Below are 16,591 nucleotides of genomic sequence, written 5' to 3'. Positions count from 1 at the left end.
AGCTACAAAATTGCATCCAGGCTGGCAACTTGCAACATATGTTTACTTTCAGCCCAATTTAAATTCAAATGGGTGAGTTATAAATGCTTGGGTTTTTGACAGAGAGCAGCCTGTAATTGCACTTAGCTGGCCAGCAAACAGTCTCTTACTATTGCAGAAATGATTTTCTACAGGAAAGATATTTGACATTTTCAGACTTCTGCCCTGCAAAAACCACCTAGCTCCTCCAGCAAGTTTAACACTTGCACATCGAGCACCACCTGATATATGGCAAGAAGCTGACTTTAACTAACAATTCCCGGTAGTAGATTTCCCTGTTCCTCTGACAGCTTCTAAATCATATCCAGTTGGCCTCTCCTAGCCTCGTGGAGATTCATGAGGCCAAATTCAAGGTTAACATGTGTACGGGCTCCTTCCATCTTCCCATAAACCAGCAAGTGTTTGCAAACCAAGCTACAGGGATGAAGCTTTCCTACCTGGAAGGGGACAAAAGACGTGTGGTGTGATTTATTCCTTTGGTCTGGCACAGTTTCATCCTTGAATGTGACCCTATGCGTGATGGAGAGGGAAGTCGCTGCTTCAGAAGAGCACGAGAGTAACTAAACACAGACCAGCAGCTTACAACACATCACCATTCCCCTGGATTAGCCACTAGCTAATGCTGGAGAGAATTGCGACAGCGACACGTGCCCCTGAGAAAGGACCAGGAACAACAGAACTGCACCTAGTTAAACCGTGTGGCTAATTGCAATACTCCGTGCATCCTTTTTGGGAGTATGATCAGCGGGGTGTCATTCACAACAGCGTTCCTAATCCAAACATATTTTTGGAAAACCGTATTTGCTTAATTTTGCTTTTTAAATAAAAATATAGAGAGAGTGAAAAATTACTCGAGCTACTTTTTCAATATTTCCCAACGTTAATGAGCTGACTGGGAAGTGAACAGATGCATTAAGCCAATAATTTATTCAAATGTCATGATATTTTTGAACAAACACATTATTTAACATGCATTTCATTATTTGCCCAGCTCTTATTAGTATTAATGATTGATGTGTTCATCAGCAAAAGGGAAAAGTGGCATCAAATATAATCTGTGCAAACTAGATTCACTTTGGAGACCTACCCTAAGTTTTCTCCAGAACGAGAACCGTTTTCGATGCTCATTCTGTATGGATTGTGTAAAAACAAAGCTGGAAGGTGCAGAAATTTATATGGGGTCAAGGCAGCTTGGGCTAATCTAACACAGCGTGGACCGAGTGCAGGGGAGAGTGGTGTTTTATTGCATGACTGTCTCGCTCACGTACTTTGGAGCCAAAGGGATTCAGAGGTAAAGTAAGAGCCCAAGTGTATCGGATCTGCTCATTTTCTGAATGCATCATTGTTGTGCATCTGAACTCTTTAATCAAAAATCCCCGGGTGATATAAAAATGTTCTGGACACAAATCACGAAGCCTACCTTGCCAAACTTTTTAACAAAGCAAAATGTCTGTTTTTCCCCTAGCATCTCTCTTTCCCTTCCAAAAATTCATCCAAGTGATTTAAGACTCCAGGAAAACACGTTGGTAATCTCCAGAAAAATAGCTACCAGCAATCTTTCTTCCTCAGCCACTCTGAGGACATATCCCGTAGAGAGAAACTTCCTTCACGTCTCCAGCGTCCCTGTGCCACAACATCTCCCTGTGTAAACCCACGCCATTAGTCTGAACTGCGTACGGAAACCTTAAAAGCATTTCCAGTCGAGCCCTAACGCAATGAGTGGCGTTTTGTTGTAACATCTGCACGTAACCAGGGCCTGCTTCTGGCACCGAGGAGAGAGGCAATCGCCGGAGCTGTCCAGAATCGATGCGAGGAGCCCTCGCGTCAGCCGGGCGATTCATCCGAGCCAAGCGCCGGCTGCCCACGAGGCAGCAGGTTCTCGGGTCCTAATGAGCACATTCATCTCGTTACAGCCCGAGTAGCCAGCCTGCGACACGAGCGATGTAATGGGACGTGGTGGTTGACATTAAAAGGGAACACGCCTTTTAATTGTGTTGGATACCTGCTAGCCATTCGGACAATGGGAATTTGATTCAGATTTATGGTATTAAACGGCAGCAGATGGACAGTAAAACGTCCATCGAGTTTGCAAACTGACAAGCACGCTGGTTTGCCAGATCCCTTCATTAAGGCACTGGTGGCATCAGGCAGGTGCTGATGCATTTCGTCGTTAGCAGCGCTCGTGCATTTTGCCTTGGTGTGGGGGAGCAGTGAGATACGCTGACTGATGTTCTCCGCAGGTTAATTTGGGACTTCCTCGCCTCTCCAAACCACGGAAAAACCTTCCTCTGGTTCAGGGAAGGAATTTTACGAGCCTTCTGGTTTCAGTGTCCACTAAGCAAAAAGGCCAGCTGATAACAGCTGGAGCACGCTGCACACTCCTCCTCCTGCCTAACGCCACCCATCTCTTTCAGGGCTCGGGATTTGCTGTTTATCTCAGGGCCTGCTCCAGATTTTTGGGCCACCGTCTGCGGCCTTCTCCCCTTCGCATACTTTAACAACATCCTCCGAGGGAGGATGTTTTCCTTTCCCCCCCTTCCCCGGATAGTTCCTCAAAGAAGTTTGCAACCGTGCCCCACGCTTACACTACTTCCTCTGCAGACTCAGCGTCTCATCTGCATTCATTCATCAGCACTCATTTATATCCCACCACAGCAATCACAGCCGTGGAGATGCTTGTCATCCTTTTCCCCTTCCACCTTCAAGCCTTAGCAAGAAACCTTATTAACTGGCTTCTGTGGCAGCTCTGCATATTGGCACCTGCAGGCGTGCACACCCAGACACGAGCAAAAGAAAGCCACGCGCACGCATCCTACGGAAACCCACATCAGAGCGAGCAACTTTGTCAACTCTTCGTTACGTTTCCTTCCTCTGCTGCTCTGTAAAACCAAAAGAGACCTGCATGCAAACCAGGTAGGACACCTGCTCTGTGCTGACCTTTCTGAACGCCTAATTAATGCAGGGTAAATCTCCAGGAGCAATGGGTTTTCCGTTCAGAGCCCCATGTGTTTCAGAGCTTATTATGGAAAAGGAGTCTAAAGGAAGATGTAACAGCTAAGCTTTTCTTTCTTTTTTTTTCTTTTTTTTCGTCAGGGGCATTACTCGAATGAAGTTGCTTTAAGCAATTTTCAAAATTTTCGTGAATGATCATCATTTAACAAATTAAATCTTGCAGGTGCCTAAGAAAGAGACGAGAGCAACACTTTTGGCCATTACTCACTGACAGAGCAGGGAGATTGTTAAATATTTCTTCTTCGCTGTTAGGCTGCGTAATTAAGCTTGAAATCAGGAGAACTTTCTCTGACGATCCTCAACAATAATTTGGGGGAATGAGAGCTTCTGTTTACTCCCAGTTTTCAGCACGTGTTTGGATATTCATATCCATACTAATCACATGTTGTTACATATTAATTAACCAAAAAATTATTCAGGCAAGAGTACTAAGCCTTTACGACGCTGCGTGCAGTTTATTGTCTTGAAATATAATTTGAAAACGTAAGGAGCAGAGGACTAAAGAAATGCCTGTGACTCCCTACAGCCCCATTTGATTGCTCACCTGCACCCCTGCCACACCGATGGGACAGAAGAGGGGAAAGCACACCCTGCCCGGGTCTTCATCCCTGCAATGGGAACACCTCTTGCTGCGTTGGGAAGCAGGGAGGGCAAAGCCAGATGCTGCCTGGGCGGATGGTCTGCACTAAGGGCTCCTTTCCCAAGCCTGCTCAGCAGGCACCACGCTGGGTGCCACAAATCCCCATCCCCTACAGGGGAACGGACCCCTCACCGTTTATGTTTTCGTGCTGCTAAACAGTAATTTGCTTTCCCTCGTTGATTTACGCCTTTCTGTTTGTTTGTAGGAATGAAACTTGATTGCGCTGTAAGCACAAACATTTATCACCTTTTTGTCCTGGTGGTAAGGCAGTGCACAGCAGGGCCAAGGTCAAAGATAAAATACTGGCTGACAACCTCGCAGCCACTTCTTCTCCGAGATCTTAGTCAAATCAAGTAAATTATTCTTTATTGTATCTGTGAACAGAGCCTATAACCTCTACGAATTCAGTCCTTGTGCTAGGTTTGGCCATTTGGTCACAATAAATTTGTTTTCTGACCCATTGATTCAATAAACTTAATTTCAAAATTAATTTTTTCAGGCTTCAAACTCACTGGATCCAATTACGTATCCAATAGTTCCCTTTAAATTTAATACTCTGAAACTTGGTGGTCTGATGCTTTTTGCCCTGGTGTGCCTCTTTGGTGCTTAACTTTCTATTAGTTGGCCTACAAACCTAAATCTCTTAGGGAGAGAGCGTCAGAACGGCTCCCAGTCTTAAATCTGTTCACTTACAAACATTGGTAGGAAATGTTCCCTCTCCTGCAACTCTTCCTTTTAATTGGTGTTATTATCCACAACAGGTTATCATCGTGCACTGGTTCAGGATCTGTATTTGACTACGCACACCACACCAAGCAGAAACAAGAAGTTAGGTTTGGATTACTTTTGTTGAGGGGGGGAGGGAGGTGGTACTCAGAAGTTTCTTCTAAATCAGATACAGTCTAAACAATTCACTCTCTGCCTAAAGGGGTAAGAAAAATCAATTTTTTCTTCATTTATTTCTAGTAATTTAGATAAAATTACGGTCTGTGGGGAGAGCCATTATAATTGCAAAATATATATATTTCCGTTCTTGGGAGGCTCGGTTGCTAACACGGCTAATTTTAAATGGTCATGACTGCAGGATACTCGGGGCAAAATTTGCATTTCTTACGAGAAAAGCAGCTTCCAATCGCCCAAATCTTTCTCCTTAGAAGCTCCCAGCCTGGGCCACGAAGCCCCCCATCCGCCCTGACCACGCACCCAGACGGTGCCTGGAGCTCGAGTGGCACGGAGGGACGGATGCACAGCTCCCAGCTGGGAATCTCTGGGGGTGCACACTTGCCCTGCCTATGGGAGAGGATTTCGTTATTAAGGTGGTGACAAAAATCCCGATTCTGAGCCCAGCGACTGGCATTCAGGGCTGTGGAATTTGCAGTGTTACTTAGTGGCATTTCAAGACATCAGAAACGACTTAATTTTTACTGTTTAAACAGCCCCATTGTTTTAAGCAAGTGCTTATTGCAGCACTTCTCATCTGAGGGAGAAAGGGAAGACCGCTCAGCCTGATCCATTAGGAAATTCAAGCCTTAAACCCAGTGACCACAAAGTCCTATCAGCTCCCTGAAACGCAGCAGCTGTCCATATTTAATGTAACACAAGCCCGTATTGTTGCAGAGGTCCGCTGTTTAAAACACACATAAGGCAGGTGAAACGTGACTGTTGTACTCCTCTGTTTGAAAAACGAGAAAGTGTGGAGCAGGGGAACTCCTCAAACACATAAATAAGCATTAGGCTCGTGGAGAAGACAGGTAGGCTGCCGCACCAGTACTCACAGATTAAAGGTCAGGGGGTAAACCCGAAACTATCCCAGCCTTGCTCCTGCGATCCTGTTCCTCAGCACACTGCTCTGTTACCAACAGGTGAAGCGCAAAATCAGAAGCACGAGGGGCTGCTGAGCTCTCCCATACCTGTCCTAATTTAAGGACAGCATTTCCTAAATATTCTGCCCACTGATCATTTCATGCCACGAATACACGTGCAACGGGCAGCTCCAGGTTTCCCCGGCTGGGCTGGATTCTGTGCAATTACTGATCCCACAGGTGCAAAGAGGGAGAAAATCTGACTCACTGCCTTATTTTGAAGCAGAGCCAATGAAGCAACCAACATGATACTGACTTTACGTTATCTTGTCGTGTTTTGTCAAGCCCTCTCGTATGACATTTTCTTAATTTGCAACCTCTTTAGTGAAGGATAGGGCATTTCACTGGGATAAAATTTTATATGAAAAGATTAGGAACATCTATTTTTATTCAGCTACATACTAAATAATAAATGGTACAGAGTTTTCTGGATGAAAAGATGAGCAAAATATCCAGAACTGTTTAGCTTCCAGAAGTTAATAGAGGTATAGAAAAGGGAACCGGGGGAAATAAGATGATCTGAGTCATCCTTTCTCATAACACAAGGGCAAGGAGACATCCAACAAAGCACATGGGTAATAAATCCTAAGTTAGGTAAAAGGGAACTTTTTCAAATTACCTGACTGATTAAATTCATGGCCATAAACTGTGACTGAATCATACTACTTCAACATTGAAGTATGCCTATGCACTATGTTAACCATTTATTTAGCAGGGGATCTAAACCTTCCATACCAGGATCTAAGCTATAGATTAAGGAGCATCCACCATCAGCTGGATGTACTTTCTCAAGGTTTACTAAGTGTGCAAGCGTGCACATACACACACAGTACATGGGAACTCGTTCTGCAGTGAGGAGCATCCTAGGAGCCTGTACTTCCCTCCTCTACACTTCCAGGCAGAAGATGTAAACACCACTCCTGGCAGAGGCCTCCACGTGACTCTGACTTGCCTGTCTGCTCCAGTAGACATTATGAGCTTGATTCTCCAAGACTGCCACCGAAATTCCACTCTACTGATCTTTGCAACCTAATTCTTCAGGCACTTTTTTTTTTTTTTTTTGGCAGGAGGATGTGACCCAAATTTATGAAGGAGGGTAATTTGCTCTAACAGTGCATCTTGAGTCTAGGATCTCCGTGTGTTTGTTTGTTATCAGCACATATTTAAAATACCAGACTTGGAGACCTGAATTTTGTTGCAACTTGAAAGGCCTTGAATGTTTTGTAGCGTGAGGGAAAACAGTATCAATCAGAAAACCAAGATGTAAAAGGTTTTATGAAGAAAAAATATTTCTAAGACAACAAAAGCTATCCAAAGACTCTTCTTGCACTAGTAAATACCAGAAGGACACAGCTACTTTTTCAACAACTAAAAAAAAAATGCTGGAGTGCTCCTTCATTATTTTTCTTTACATGACATATCGCACATACTGCTGCAGAAAAACAGCTGCTGAAGTGGCCTAGAGGGCATTTTCAGGCACTGTACTTCAGCGATTACAGCAATTTTGTAGGCATTCGATATTAGCATTACATTCTAATTTTAGACGAAGTTAAATTTAAATGGAGTAGGAGGGGTTTTCGTGCTACTTTGGATGTTCTAACATCACTTACCCCAAACCAAAAACTGTGTAAGGTCTGAATTTTGCAGCTATGATCACGTATTAGCTGCAGTACACTTCAAAAGAACGCAACTACAGCTCGCTAGTCTCGGTGGGAAGATGTCCACTGTCATGATGGGATCCAGACTTAGGCCTTAAAAGCATTTACCTGCTGGCCATGATCCCACTGCCATGGAAATTTGTGACACAACTTCCACTACTTGGTAAAGCTGACACAGTCACACGCAGCCACCCTCTGCTCTACTGCACGGTGCCTCCTCTTAGTGGGGTGTGTGCAGCAAGCATCCTGAGGCCAAATCGGGACTCTTAGGTTTTTATTATTATCTAAACTCAACTGCCTCTCACAAAACCCAAGCATCAAGCTGAAGGAAACTGAAAGAAACAAGGTTAGTAAAGGGCTGACAGTGCAAGAGACAATACGGATGGAAAGTGGAGGGACTGGGTGAAACAGAGAAAACAAAAGAAAAGAGCTTCTATTAGATGCTAAATGAGACCCAGGCTGGGCTCAATTAAAGCTATGTCTATGCAGGTTACATCTTTCCTTATTTCTCTTACCTTGTTTCTCTTGAAATATGCTCTTCGGCAAGCTGCAAAGCACTTCTCGCTGCAGAAGCATTTCACTTCACTTCCCATACTCAGGGAATAGCGCTTGATTCCAACTTTCTGGCACCAGGCACACATTATTTGTACATTTGACACATCATCTTCTACAACAAAAATATAAGAACAATGTTTACATGAGATGCAAACACCTTCCTCAGACATCTGCACACTTACTCTTAGATACAACCGGCGCCGGCTCATCTTATTTCTAACCTCTCAGTGTTTGGGAGTGGAAATGTGCCTGCCTGCGACTTCCAGCTCCTTCCACAGGTGACCTGTGCCAGGCAGGCTTAGCAGCCTGGCAGAGCTTCTAGGAGGGCTGGAAAAGATTATTAGCTTCAAAACGGTGCATTGCTGAAAAGCTCGGGAAGTCTCGAGAGCTTTTCAGCATGTGTACGAGTGCACAAGTCTTTATTGAACAAGCAACCGGGAACAGAGGCTTAGTAAATCCTGCTGCTCTGCTCTTGTTGCTTGCAGCCCTCTGGATATTCTGCTCAGCAAGCTGGTGACCAAAGGCGCCTGGACAGCACTGCACCAAAGCAGGTCTCTAACAAGAGCCCTCTGTCAAATGAGAAGGCAAATGAAGCGCCCCACTCCAGCGCTGTTTCGCAACAATGACAAGTGTGTAAAACGGGAGCTTGCACTGGAACACAGCAGCCACCAAAACACGGACTTGAGCAAGAAGGGAGACGCAGCACTGCCGGGCTACTTCCCAGCCTTCATGCTCATCACCCCAGTTTTAATTCAGCCCCCCCCCGAGCAAGCTCTTCTCAAACGTGCGTTATGAATGGGACGTGTACGCCTCCCGAGATGCACAGCTGGACTTGTTACTGAAGTCCCAGCGACATCCTTGGGCAGTCAGCATTCTCAGCCAGCTTCGCAGGCAGGGGCAGGGAATAGTTAAGCCTCCTGGGCAGATGACTGCAGTGAGTTAGCAGGAATCGTTTTGACTCAAAACCCCAAACTCTTCGGTCCCGATGTCCACTCTATTGTACAGCACGACCTTTTGGTTACAGGCAGCAGCCATTGTCTAACTGCTGGGAAAAAACAAAGTCCCCGAAGACTAATTGTTAAAGCAGTTCCTAGTCCATGAGCTGTGGAGAATTCATGGCTCAGAGAGTCTGTCATGCAGCCATCCCATTTCCCTATAAAGGATTTGTTTTCGAAGCTACACTGTCATCGTTCTGTAAAATTATTGGCAAACTAATTTTTAGCAGAGTGATTTGGCTCCTTTCCCCAGCTGTCATAACTCAGGACTACGTGCCGCGTTTTATTCACCTTAACGGAATAAATATTGCCCGTTTAATAACTTTTTTCCTTCCACAAATTGTGTTATGATTTACAGCCACAAATAAAACTGTACAATGTTAAAAAAAAAAATAATGACCTTTTAGTTTTAATCAGACCGTCTACCCTTAGAGCCGTATTTAAGGCTAAGTTGTAGCACAGGTTTGTGCTTAACGCATTTCATCATTTACTCTTTAGTGGGATTTGTCAATATTATAAACGCTTTAATACACCGAATATCGAGGGAAATCAAACCAATTTGGCCAGGACTCGGGGGGGGGGGGGGGGGGGGGGCACAGCCCAGCAGCTCTTACCATTTTCATCCCGAGCCGTTTGTAGTACCAAGCTTTTACAAAGTTGTCCCAATTTGGCTGGTTTTGCACCATAACCATGCAATTCTTTACACACCAAACTTGCCCCTTTGAATGCATCGGGACAAGAGGAGAGCCTGCGAGCCGAAGGGGAAGAGCTGGCTGCCTCCCGGTTCAGGGAACAGCAACCTGTATTTCCTACTGACAGGAAGGATTTTGTCTCGGGAAAATAGATCTAGCAGTGATACCTTTCTAACAGCCTTCATTACCGGTGAGAATAGCTGTCATTAATGAAAAAGGAAAATTACAGAGCTGAAAGAGAGTTCACTGGCAAAGCAGGTGCCGGAGCACCTCTTTTCGAAGCAGCTTGGCTTGGCTTGGGCGGAGTTTTAAGGAGAAGCAGAGCTCTGCCACTGGGATTTCTCAGGACTTTTCATGCGGGACTGAAGAGGGGAAAACCCTCAGCCACCACTCAGCTCCTGCCCGTGGTCACAGATTAACTCTGCCTCCCATGGACCATCAGCAAGACCACACAACCATCCCGTTCCTGTCGCACAGCATCCCAGCAGCGACTGCACGCACGGAAAAGCCACGTCACACGCTTCTCTGCATGCTGTTTTGCAGGATGGTAGGGCTCATCCACCTCCTTCTGCCCAAGGCTTCCTTTCAGACAGACCCCAGCGTGGAGAGGAGAGGGGAGGGATGATGCCTTGCTCAGCATCGCTTAACTTGTGGTCCATAGATGGACACGCAAGTCAATACACCAGCAGAAAACGGTCCACAAATTACCACCAGCCACTGTCTGCACCTCCAGGAAGAGAGAGCTGATATCCAGAAGGCATCATCTATATTAATCCTTTGAAAGGACGAAGGGCAGAAGGGAGGGAGTCTGCCTAAATACGAAGAACTTCAGTTATTTCTCTCTTCCACTCCCTTCTCCCCAAGTCATTAAAAAATAGTCACACGCAATATCGTCCCTTTAACAGTAACAGTAATAATAAAAGTAGATGCCTCTTCCATTTATAAGGCTCAGGAACGCTGCTACAAGAGATTTACCTGCACGCTGAGGGGTCCCGGCATGCCTTCCCTGGAAGAGCACGCTGATATATCACACCTAAGTCACATCTGCCCTCTCAGGTGTAGGTTTGGCCAACTAAATTTTTGATGCAACCGCATCTCCTCGTAATGCGATTCAGAATTCAGCAGGTGAAAAAGGAGAATATCCAATATCTAGTTCCCTATGGATCGTCAGCAAGAGCTGCGTGCAGCCCTGGGAGAAGGGGACTTTGCTCTAAAACCAACTCCTTTCTTTCATCTTTAAGAGAAGCTACCTAGGGATAGGTGCAGAGCCAGGCACCATGGCTTGAGCAGCAGGGTATGTGGACGACAGCTGGGGACAATAAAGGTCCAAACCTGATAGTGTGCTTTCCTTCCTGACAGTATTTACATATATCTGAGCAGAAGCTGTGCAAATACTTGCAGGATGTTTCAAAACAATGTATTAAGCCCAGTGACTGAAAAAGAGGACTGCGACATTAACAGAAAATTAATAGCCCATGTATTTCTACCACTACAAACCACAGCAGTGGGAAGCAATAACTTTCAGAAAATCCATTAAGATTGTGTGAAATAAGGAAAGCCAAAGGGTGGTGCTCTAATTGCAGTCTTCCTAAACACAAACTGGAATAATCCGAAAGCAGTAATGCAAAATTTCCATTCAAGATAAGATTCCTCTCACTTTTTCACAGACCTTGGTTTCCTCAGTCCAAATCTTTAAAAACCACTTCTAAGACCGCGTCCTGAATCTTTCTTCTGAAGCCTTCTGGTTGGACAAGGCCCTGGGCAACCTGGGCTGGTGGGAGGTGTCCCAGCCCATGGCAGGGGGTTGGAAATGGGTGGCCTTTAAGGTCCCTTCCCACCAAACCGTTCTGTACGGTTCTGATACTCATTTATTCTTGAATATCTCCAATATATCCCCTTGAGTAACATGAGTTCACCCTGACAGCATGCCCACGTCCATCACGTGAGCTCTCGCTGGATCCCCTCTGCTGATGAAGCTGAGCACGTTCTCAGCTTTGTCCCACCTGTGAGAGGCAGCACGGGTACTCCTACAGGCAAGACCAAGGGGAGCTGTCACAGCAACACTGAATAATGACGTTGAGTTTTCAGCAGAACATCCCCACGGCTGCTTCCTGCAGCTGCATCAGGCAATAGGAAGGCGTGTTCCTTCCACACGTAGCACAAGACCTGAATTTGCAGCCACTCCTCATAGGAAGAGCTATTGTGGGAGTTCCAGTACCGTGTTTTCTCTGCCCCCGGGTTGTGTCACTACAGGTGGAAGGAGTACTCCCTGCACCCCCTGCACAGATACTGTTCAGATACATCTCCTTGTGGCTTTTTGCTCCTGCATTTTTCATAATGAACAATGCAATAAACACGGTGCGTTTGCAGTGTTAAATCATGTTCCCAAAGGGAGCAGTTTGTATAACAAGATAAAATTATCACATTATAATAACTAAATATGCATCACTCTAAAGCATGCTCCAATTAATCATCAAAAGTTTGCACCGCCTCTTTAGGTCTTAATTAAGCAGAATGTTTGGTTTGTTGGTGTTTTGTTTTTTTTTTTTCTCCTTTCAAACCAGTGTGAGGGAGCTGCAGAAAATTGTTCCTCTAAGACCAACGAGCAGCATTTTAGACTAATCGATCTTATACGGAACCGTAATTCGGAGAGGTGGGGAGAAGGGAAGGAAGGCAGTGAGCACAATAGAGCAAATCCATCACGTATAGCTCTGCCCCTTTATCTAGGCAAACCAGCGTGGCCTACAGTGCTTAGCAGGATGATCCTAAAATCCCTACAGTTCTGGAGTTAAACCCCGATCAGTTTACTAACTTTGAGGCTGCAACATTCTGCTACTGCAGTTTTGAACTCGCTGATAGGCATTTGCAACTTTGGCTTCATGAATCCAAAGCTAAATGCAGTCACAGCTCTAATCCTGAAGATTACGGTGATCCCTGGACAGGTGCTCCAAAATCTTACTTTCCACATTTCCTTGCAAGAAATTCAGCAGGAAATGCTCGATTGTTCTGGCAAGAAGAAAAAATTACTCCTGGAGGTGCCCACCTGCAGTACTGCGACGGTGATGTTGAGCAGGAGGAGGATGATGAGGACGCAGGGTCAGGGACAGAGATCTCAAAGGGTACATCCTCCAGACCAGGCGAGCCCATGCCTTGGAAAGGAACCTGTGCCTTGGCTGGGGCTGGGGCTGTGACCTGATCCAGAAGATATTCTGGCAGCCCATCCTCCTGCGTGTCTCCCCACGGCCCGACTCTTCCTGACATGCGAGTTTCCTGCCACCACAGCTATCAGCAGCCAGGCCTCACCACTACTGCTTGCTTATTTTGTTTATCTATTTATTTTTAACCCCGTGTTTCCTCTTTCATGCATCCCACCCCCTCACGCTGGCAGTTTGGATCCCAGTTTTTTAGGGGGGGAGGAAGCTGAAGGAATCCACCAGAACAGCCCCTCAGCCCCGTGCTGGGAACTACGCCCAATCCCCCAGCACACGTCTTTACATTTTATAGCTCTTTTCATTCATGCTTTCTAATGAAAAGCTGAAAAAAGACCTAAAGACATGAGATCTTAACTTGACATTTGCAGCATCAACAGCAAGCCTTTCTGGTTCCCACTGGGACCAGTCAGGATTTCATACTGGTTAATCCTGAGTTACCTGGTTGGCACTCTGGCTTTCCACTGAAGACAACCAAGCAGCACGTGTTCAGATTTTGTCACCTCCAAGCACTTCCTGAGGCAGATGTGCCCAAGCAAAGTAGAAGCACCACTTCCATACTTCTTCCTATATCCAAAACTTTATCTGATTAAACTTAAAAAGCGAACAAACAAAATGTGTGCAACGTTTCTGCAGAAACCTTTGTTAAGCACTGCTCCTCTATATAGACGGGGCGTGTGACACACTCAAGGTACAAAAAGTACCTTGGAAAACGTAATTCTGAGAGGAAGATTAAAAAGAGGGCTTACAACAGAAAGCCTCTTGCTGCCACGGCCACGGCAATACCTCATGGGGTCCATAGTGCGTTTCCTTTTAAAGACCAGGCTCCTCAAGCTCAGTGCTCTGCCAAGAAAGTCGTGTCCCAGCTCTTTTCAAAAACTCATTTGGGGGAGCTGTGCCTTGCCTATGTTTACCATGCCCGTGTTGAGGCGTATTCTCAAGCGTAGCTCAGCAAGAGCTGAATGCCCACCACAAATAAAAGCTGGCGTTTAGGCAGGTTTTAAGCATGCAAAGAAAAAAGCACCTATTTCAGCTAATGGAGGGGGAACTCCCTGTGCGTTTCTAATATATGCTATTAAAGGGCATATGTGGACTTTGTGATTTTCTCTTTAGCACAAGGGAAACACTCAGCCCTCCACAGAGAGCAAAAGACATCAACAACGGGCTAGAAGAAGCAGGCTGATGGGCAACCATTGGCATTTTAAAACACAAGCACTAATAACCCTACGAGCGGCGTAAATTAGATGATTTTTCAAACCCAAACCAAAGCAAGTATTTGAAGGGCAGTGACTCAGGTTTGTTGTGGCAGCCTTTATCAGAGCACTAAAGCCACAGTTAAAGGAATTGTAAAACTGTTCAGCAACTGCAATAAGATTTGGAAAATACTGAAGCGGGACCCAGAGTGCAGTAAAATGAAAGTCACCTCAATATATAGGCTTAATTAGGCCTGATAATGTGGTCTTTATTTAAGGGAAACTGCCACTGGGTTCTGCCTGGAATCAGCCTTCTTGGTAATGCAGTCGTGGAACCAATTCCTTGGTGAATTCAGACAGATAATTGTGGGATCCAGCTTTACTGCCCTGCTAACTGCCATTTAAAAATCTTTTATGCTTTTAGAGCCCTCCAACACGATTTAAATATTGATGCAATTTACAGCATGCTGCTCCAGAGCAGTTCCAGAGGATCAGGGAAACGGAGACACTGCAGCCTGCAGCAGGTGTCGGGGGAAGGAGGGAGGGAGCATGCTCTCGCCTGCCTTTAAAGAACTTTTTGCATTCTTCTTCTGCATTCTTCTAAAACCGAGAAGCCCAGATCTCAGCCATCCTGCATCCCATGCAGCAACAGATGCCCACGCTCGGCTGAGAGGAAGGGCAGAGTCACCGGCGCCCTCCCAAATTTCCTCTCTGCTGCTAATGGCTGCAGAACAAACGCTGGGACGGTTGGTACTGAACACTGCAATCACACAGCCTGCCCAGCTGTACTCGAGGTGAAGCCTGAAGATCCCTCAGGCCTGTAGATGGCCCGTGCACCACACAGGGCCCGGGTGTTTACCTCAGCCTTTTTTGGGTGTCATCGTAGGGTATGGCAAGGAGAGAGCCCCTCTGTCGGAGCCATTTGTATTTGGTCAGGTGGGAGTCTAATGTTTTCTGGGACTGTATAAGCAAATTTTCCCTAATTTGTCATTTGACTAACACAGAAAGCAGAACAGCTTGGAGATGAATTGTATTCACACCGCTCAAAATGATCTGGTTTTCAAAACAACAACAACAACAAAAATCATAAAATAAGAATGAGAGGGAAAAGGGTTATTTTGTTAACTATTCACAGTTTTAGCCTCTTCTTTTAAAATGCAAGTGCAGATAGGAGACTGGTTGAAGTTTTTCAACACACTCAGGTAAGACCTAATCTACTGAAATCTTCAGTGACTGTTTCCTAGACATAGTTCATGACCAGTACTCCTTCCTCCTCCTTCTTGAGCTGGCAGCTCTCTGATATTAGGAATTATACCTGCCTCCTTGGAAAGATGTCTTTACCCTGTGCTTTTTCTACCTCTGCAATTGCTCCATGTGTGCACCTTACAGAGTATCTGTCTCATTGCTCCCTTCAGGCTCCTGTGAGCATCCCCGATGCTCTGTTCTTTCTTTTCTCCCTCTCACCTCTACAGAATCTTACCTGCAAGAATTATTCAACTAATAACTCCTTGTGGCTGTTTCTTGGATCTGCATATCCTCTCCAGACCATTGCTCTGCTGTCCAAATGAGTGCCTCAGCCTGTCTCTCTGACACTTCGTTATGGGTTCTGACCCTTCAGTTCCAGATCAATATAGCAAGAATTAAAGTCTTAATATTTTTTTCCCCGTATTTTCTGTTTGGTAACAGTAGACCACAGCATCATGCCCTTCAGGTTCATGATTTAGACATCACTTTCATTTGCAGGGAGACTCTTTTGAGCTAGCATTAAACTTTGTTGACTTTTTCCCTATTCAACATCCAGAAGTTCTGCCCGTCTATCAAGTAAGTACCTTTGTGCTGCTCCCCAGGTTGCCCCCACGCTTGCGAGGGGCTCCGAGAAAACATCCCCCCAGTTACCCTTGCCTGGCTTTGCATCACTCTGAAGTTCTCTGCTTTGATGCAGTGCCCACGAAACGGTGTCAAAGTGCGGCGCCAAGACCACTGCCTCGCACGCTGGCTCTCGTGGCTCCTTTGTACTCCCTTTTCTACTTGTGTTGACCCGTTGCTTCTTGCCTTGCGCTTCACTGCGGGCTCTTTGGGGTGATCATGACTAGGGCTCCTACGCCCGAAGATAAAACACAGCAATTACTACGTGTGCCTATTGCAAATCCCACGGAGGTTGTGGTTCTCCTCCCTCTCCAGCCCTCCCAAACTTTGCTCTCTGAGCCAAAGGTGAGATAAATATGTTCATCTGCTCAGAAGTCGTGGTAATCTAGTGCTCGTTACTGATCATGCGATAAAAGTCAGAGGAGGCAGAGATCGTGCACTTCGTATCCTTTAAGAGAGTACAACATTGATTTTCATTATGAACTAATGAAGTAAAAACCTAAAAATGGAAAATACTTCATGAAAAGCCCTGTCTGTGTACTACCTTTACGGGGACATCTGAACGCAGGACCACACGCAGTAGGTGGACAGGCAAAGAACAGAAGGCAGTGGAGTTGGCCAAGGTTCCCCTGTGCCCACTTAACTACTGTTGCAGTAATTTGTTTTTCTACTTCATCGTTCCATCTCCTCCTGCTTGTTTGATGTCATAAAAATCCAGTCGCTGTGGCAGTTTGCACAATGCATGTTATAGCCTTGTGTTCATGTCCCACAAATTCAGCATTCTGGATTCATTCATGACTCAGATTGGAGGAGAAAATAGCTTGGGACGACACAAGCCCTTGATTAAAGCTTTAGGGCCAAATCAACAAC

General features: G+C 45.6%; 1 protein-coding gene across 1 annotated transcript in view; it reads right to left on the bottom strand.

Annotated features, from left to right (window-relative positions):
- SOBP (sine oculis binding protein homolog) overlaps nt 1–16,591 on the bottom strand; it is a gene marked incomplete at its 5' end in the record, with an annotated part of 96,033 nt that overhangs the window by 67,155 nt on the left and 12,287 nt on the right. The window contains one exon of the mRNA XM_084285122.1: nt 7,727–7,878. Within this exon, the coding sequence (XP_084141248.1) occupies nt 7,727–7,878 (152 nt within the window). The remainder of the gene's footprint in view (nt 1–7,726; nt 7,879–16,591) is intronic.

The sequence above is a fragment of the Netta rufina genome (assembly GCF_964035555.1).
Source record: "Netta rufina genome assembly, chromosome: 3".
In the NCBI taxonomy this organism is placed as follows: Eukaryota; Metazoa; Chordata; class Aves; order Anseriformes; family Anatidae; genus Netta; species Netta rufina.
This window is presented reverse-complemented; position numbering and strand designations above follow the sequence as displayed.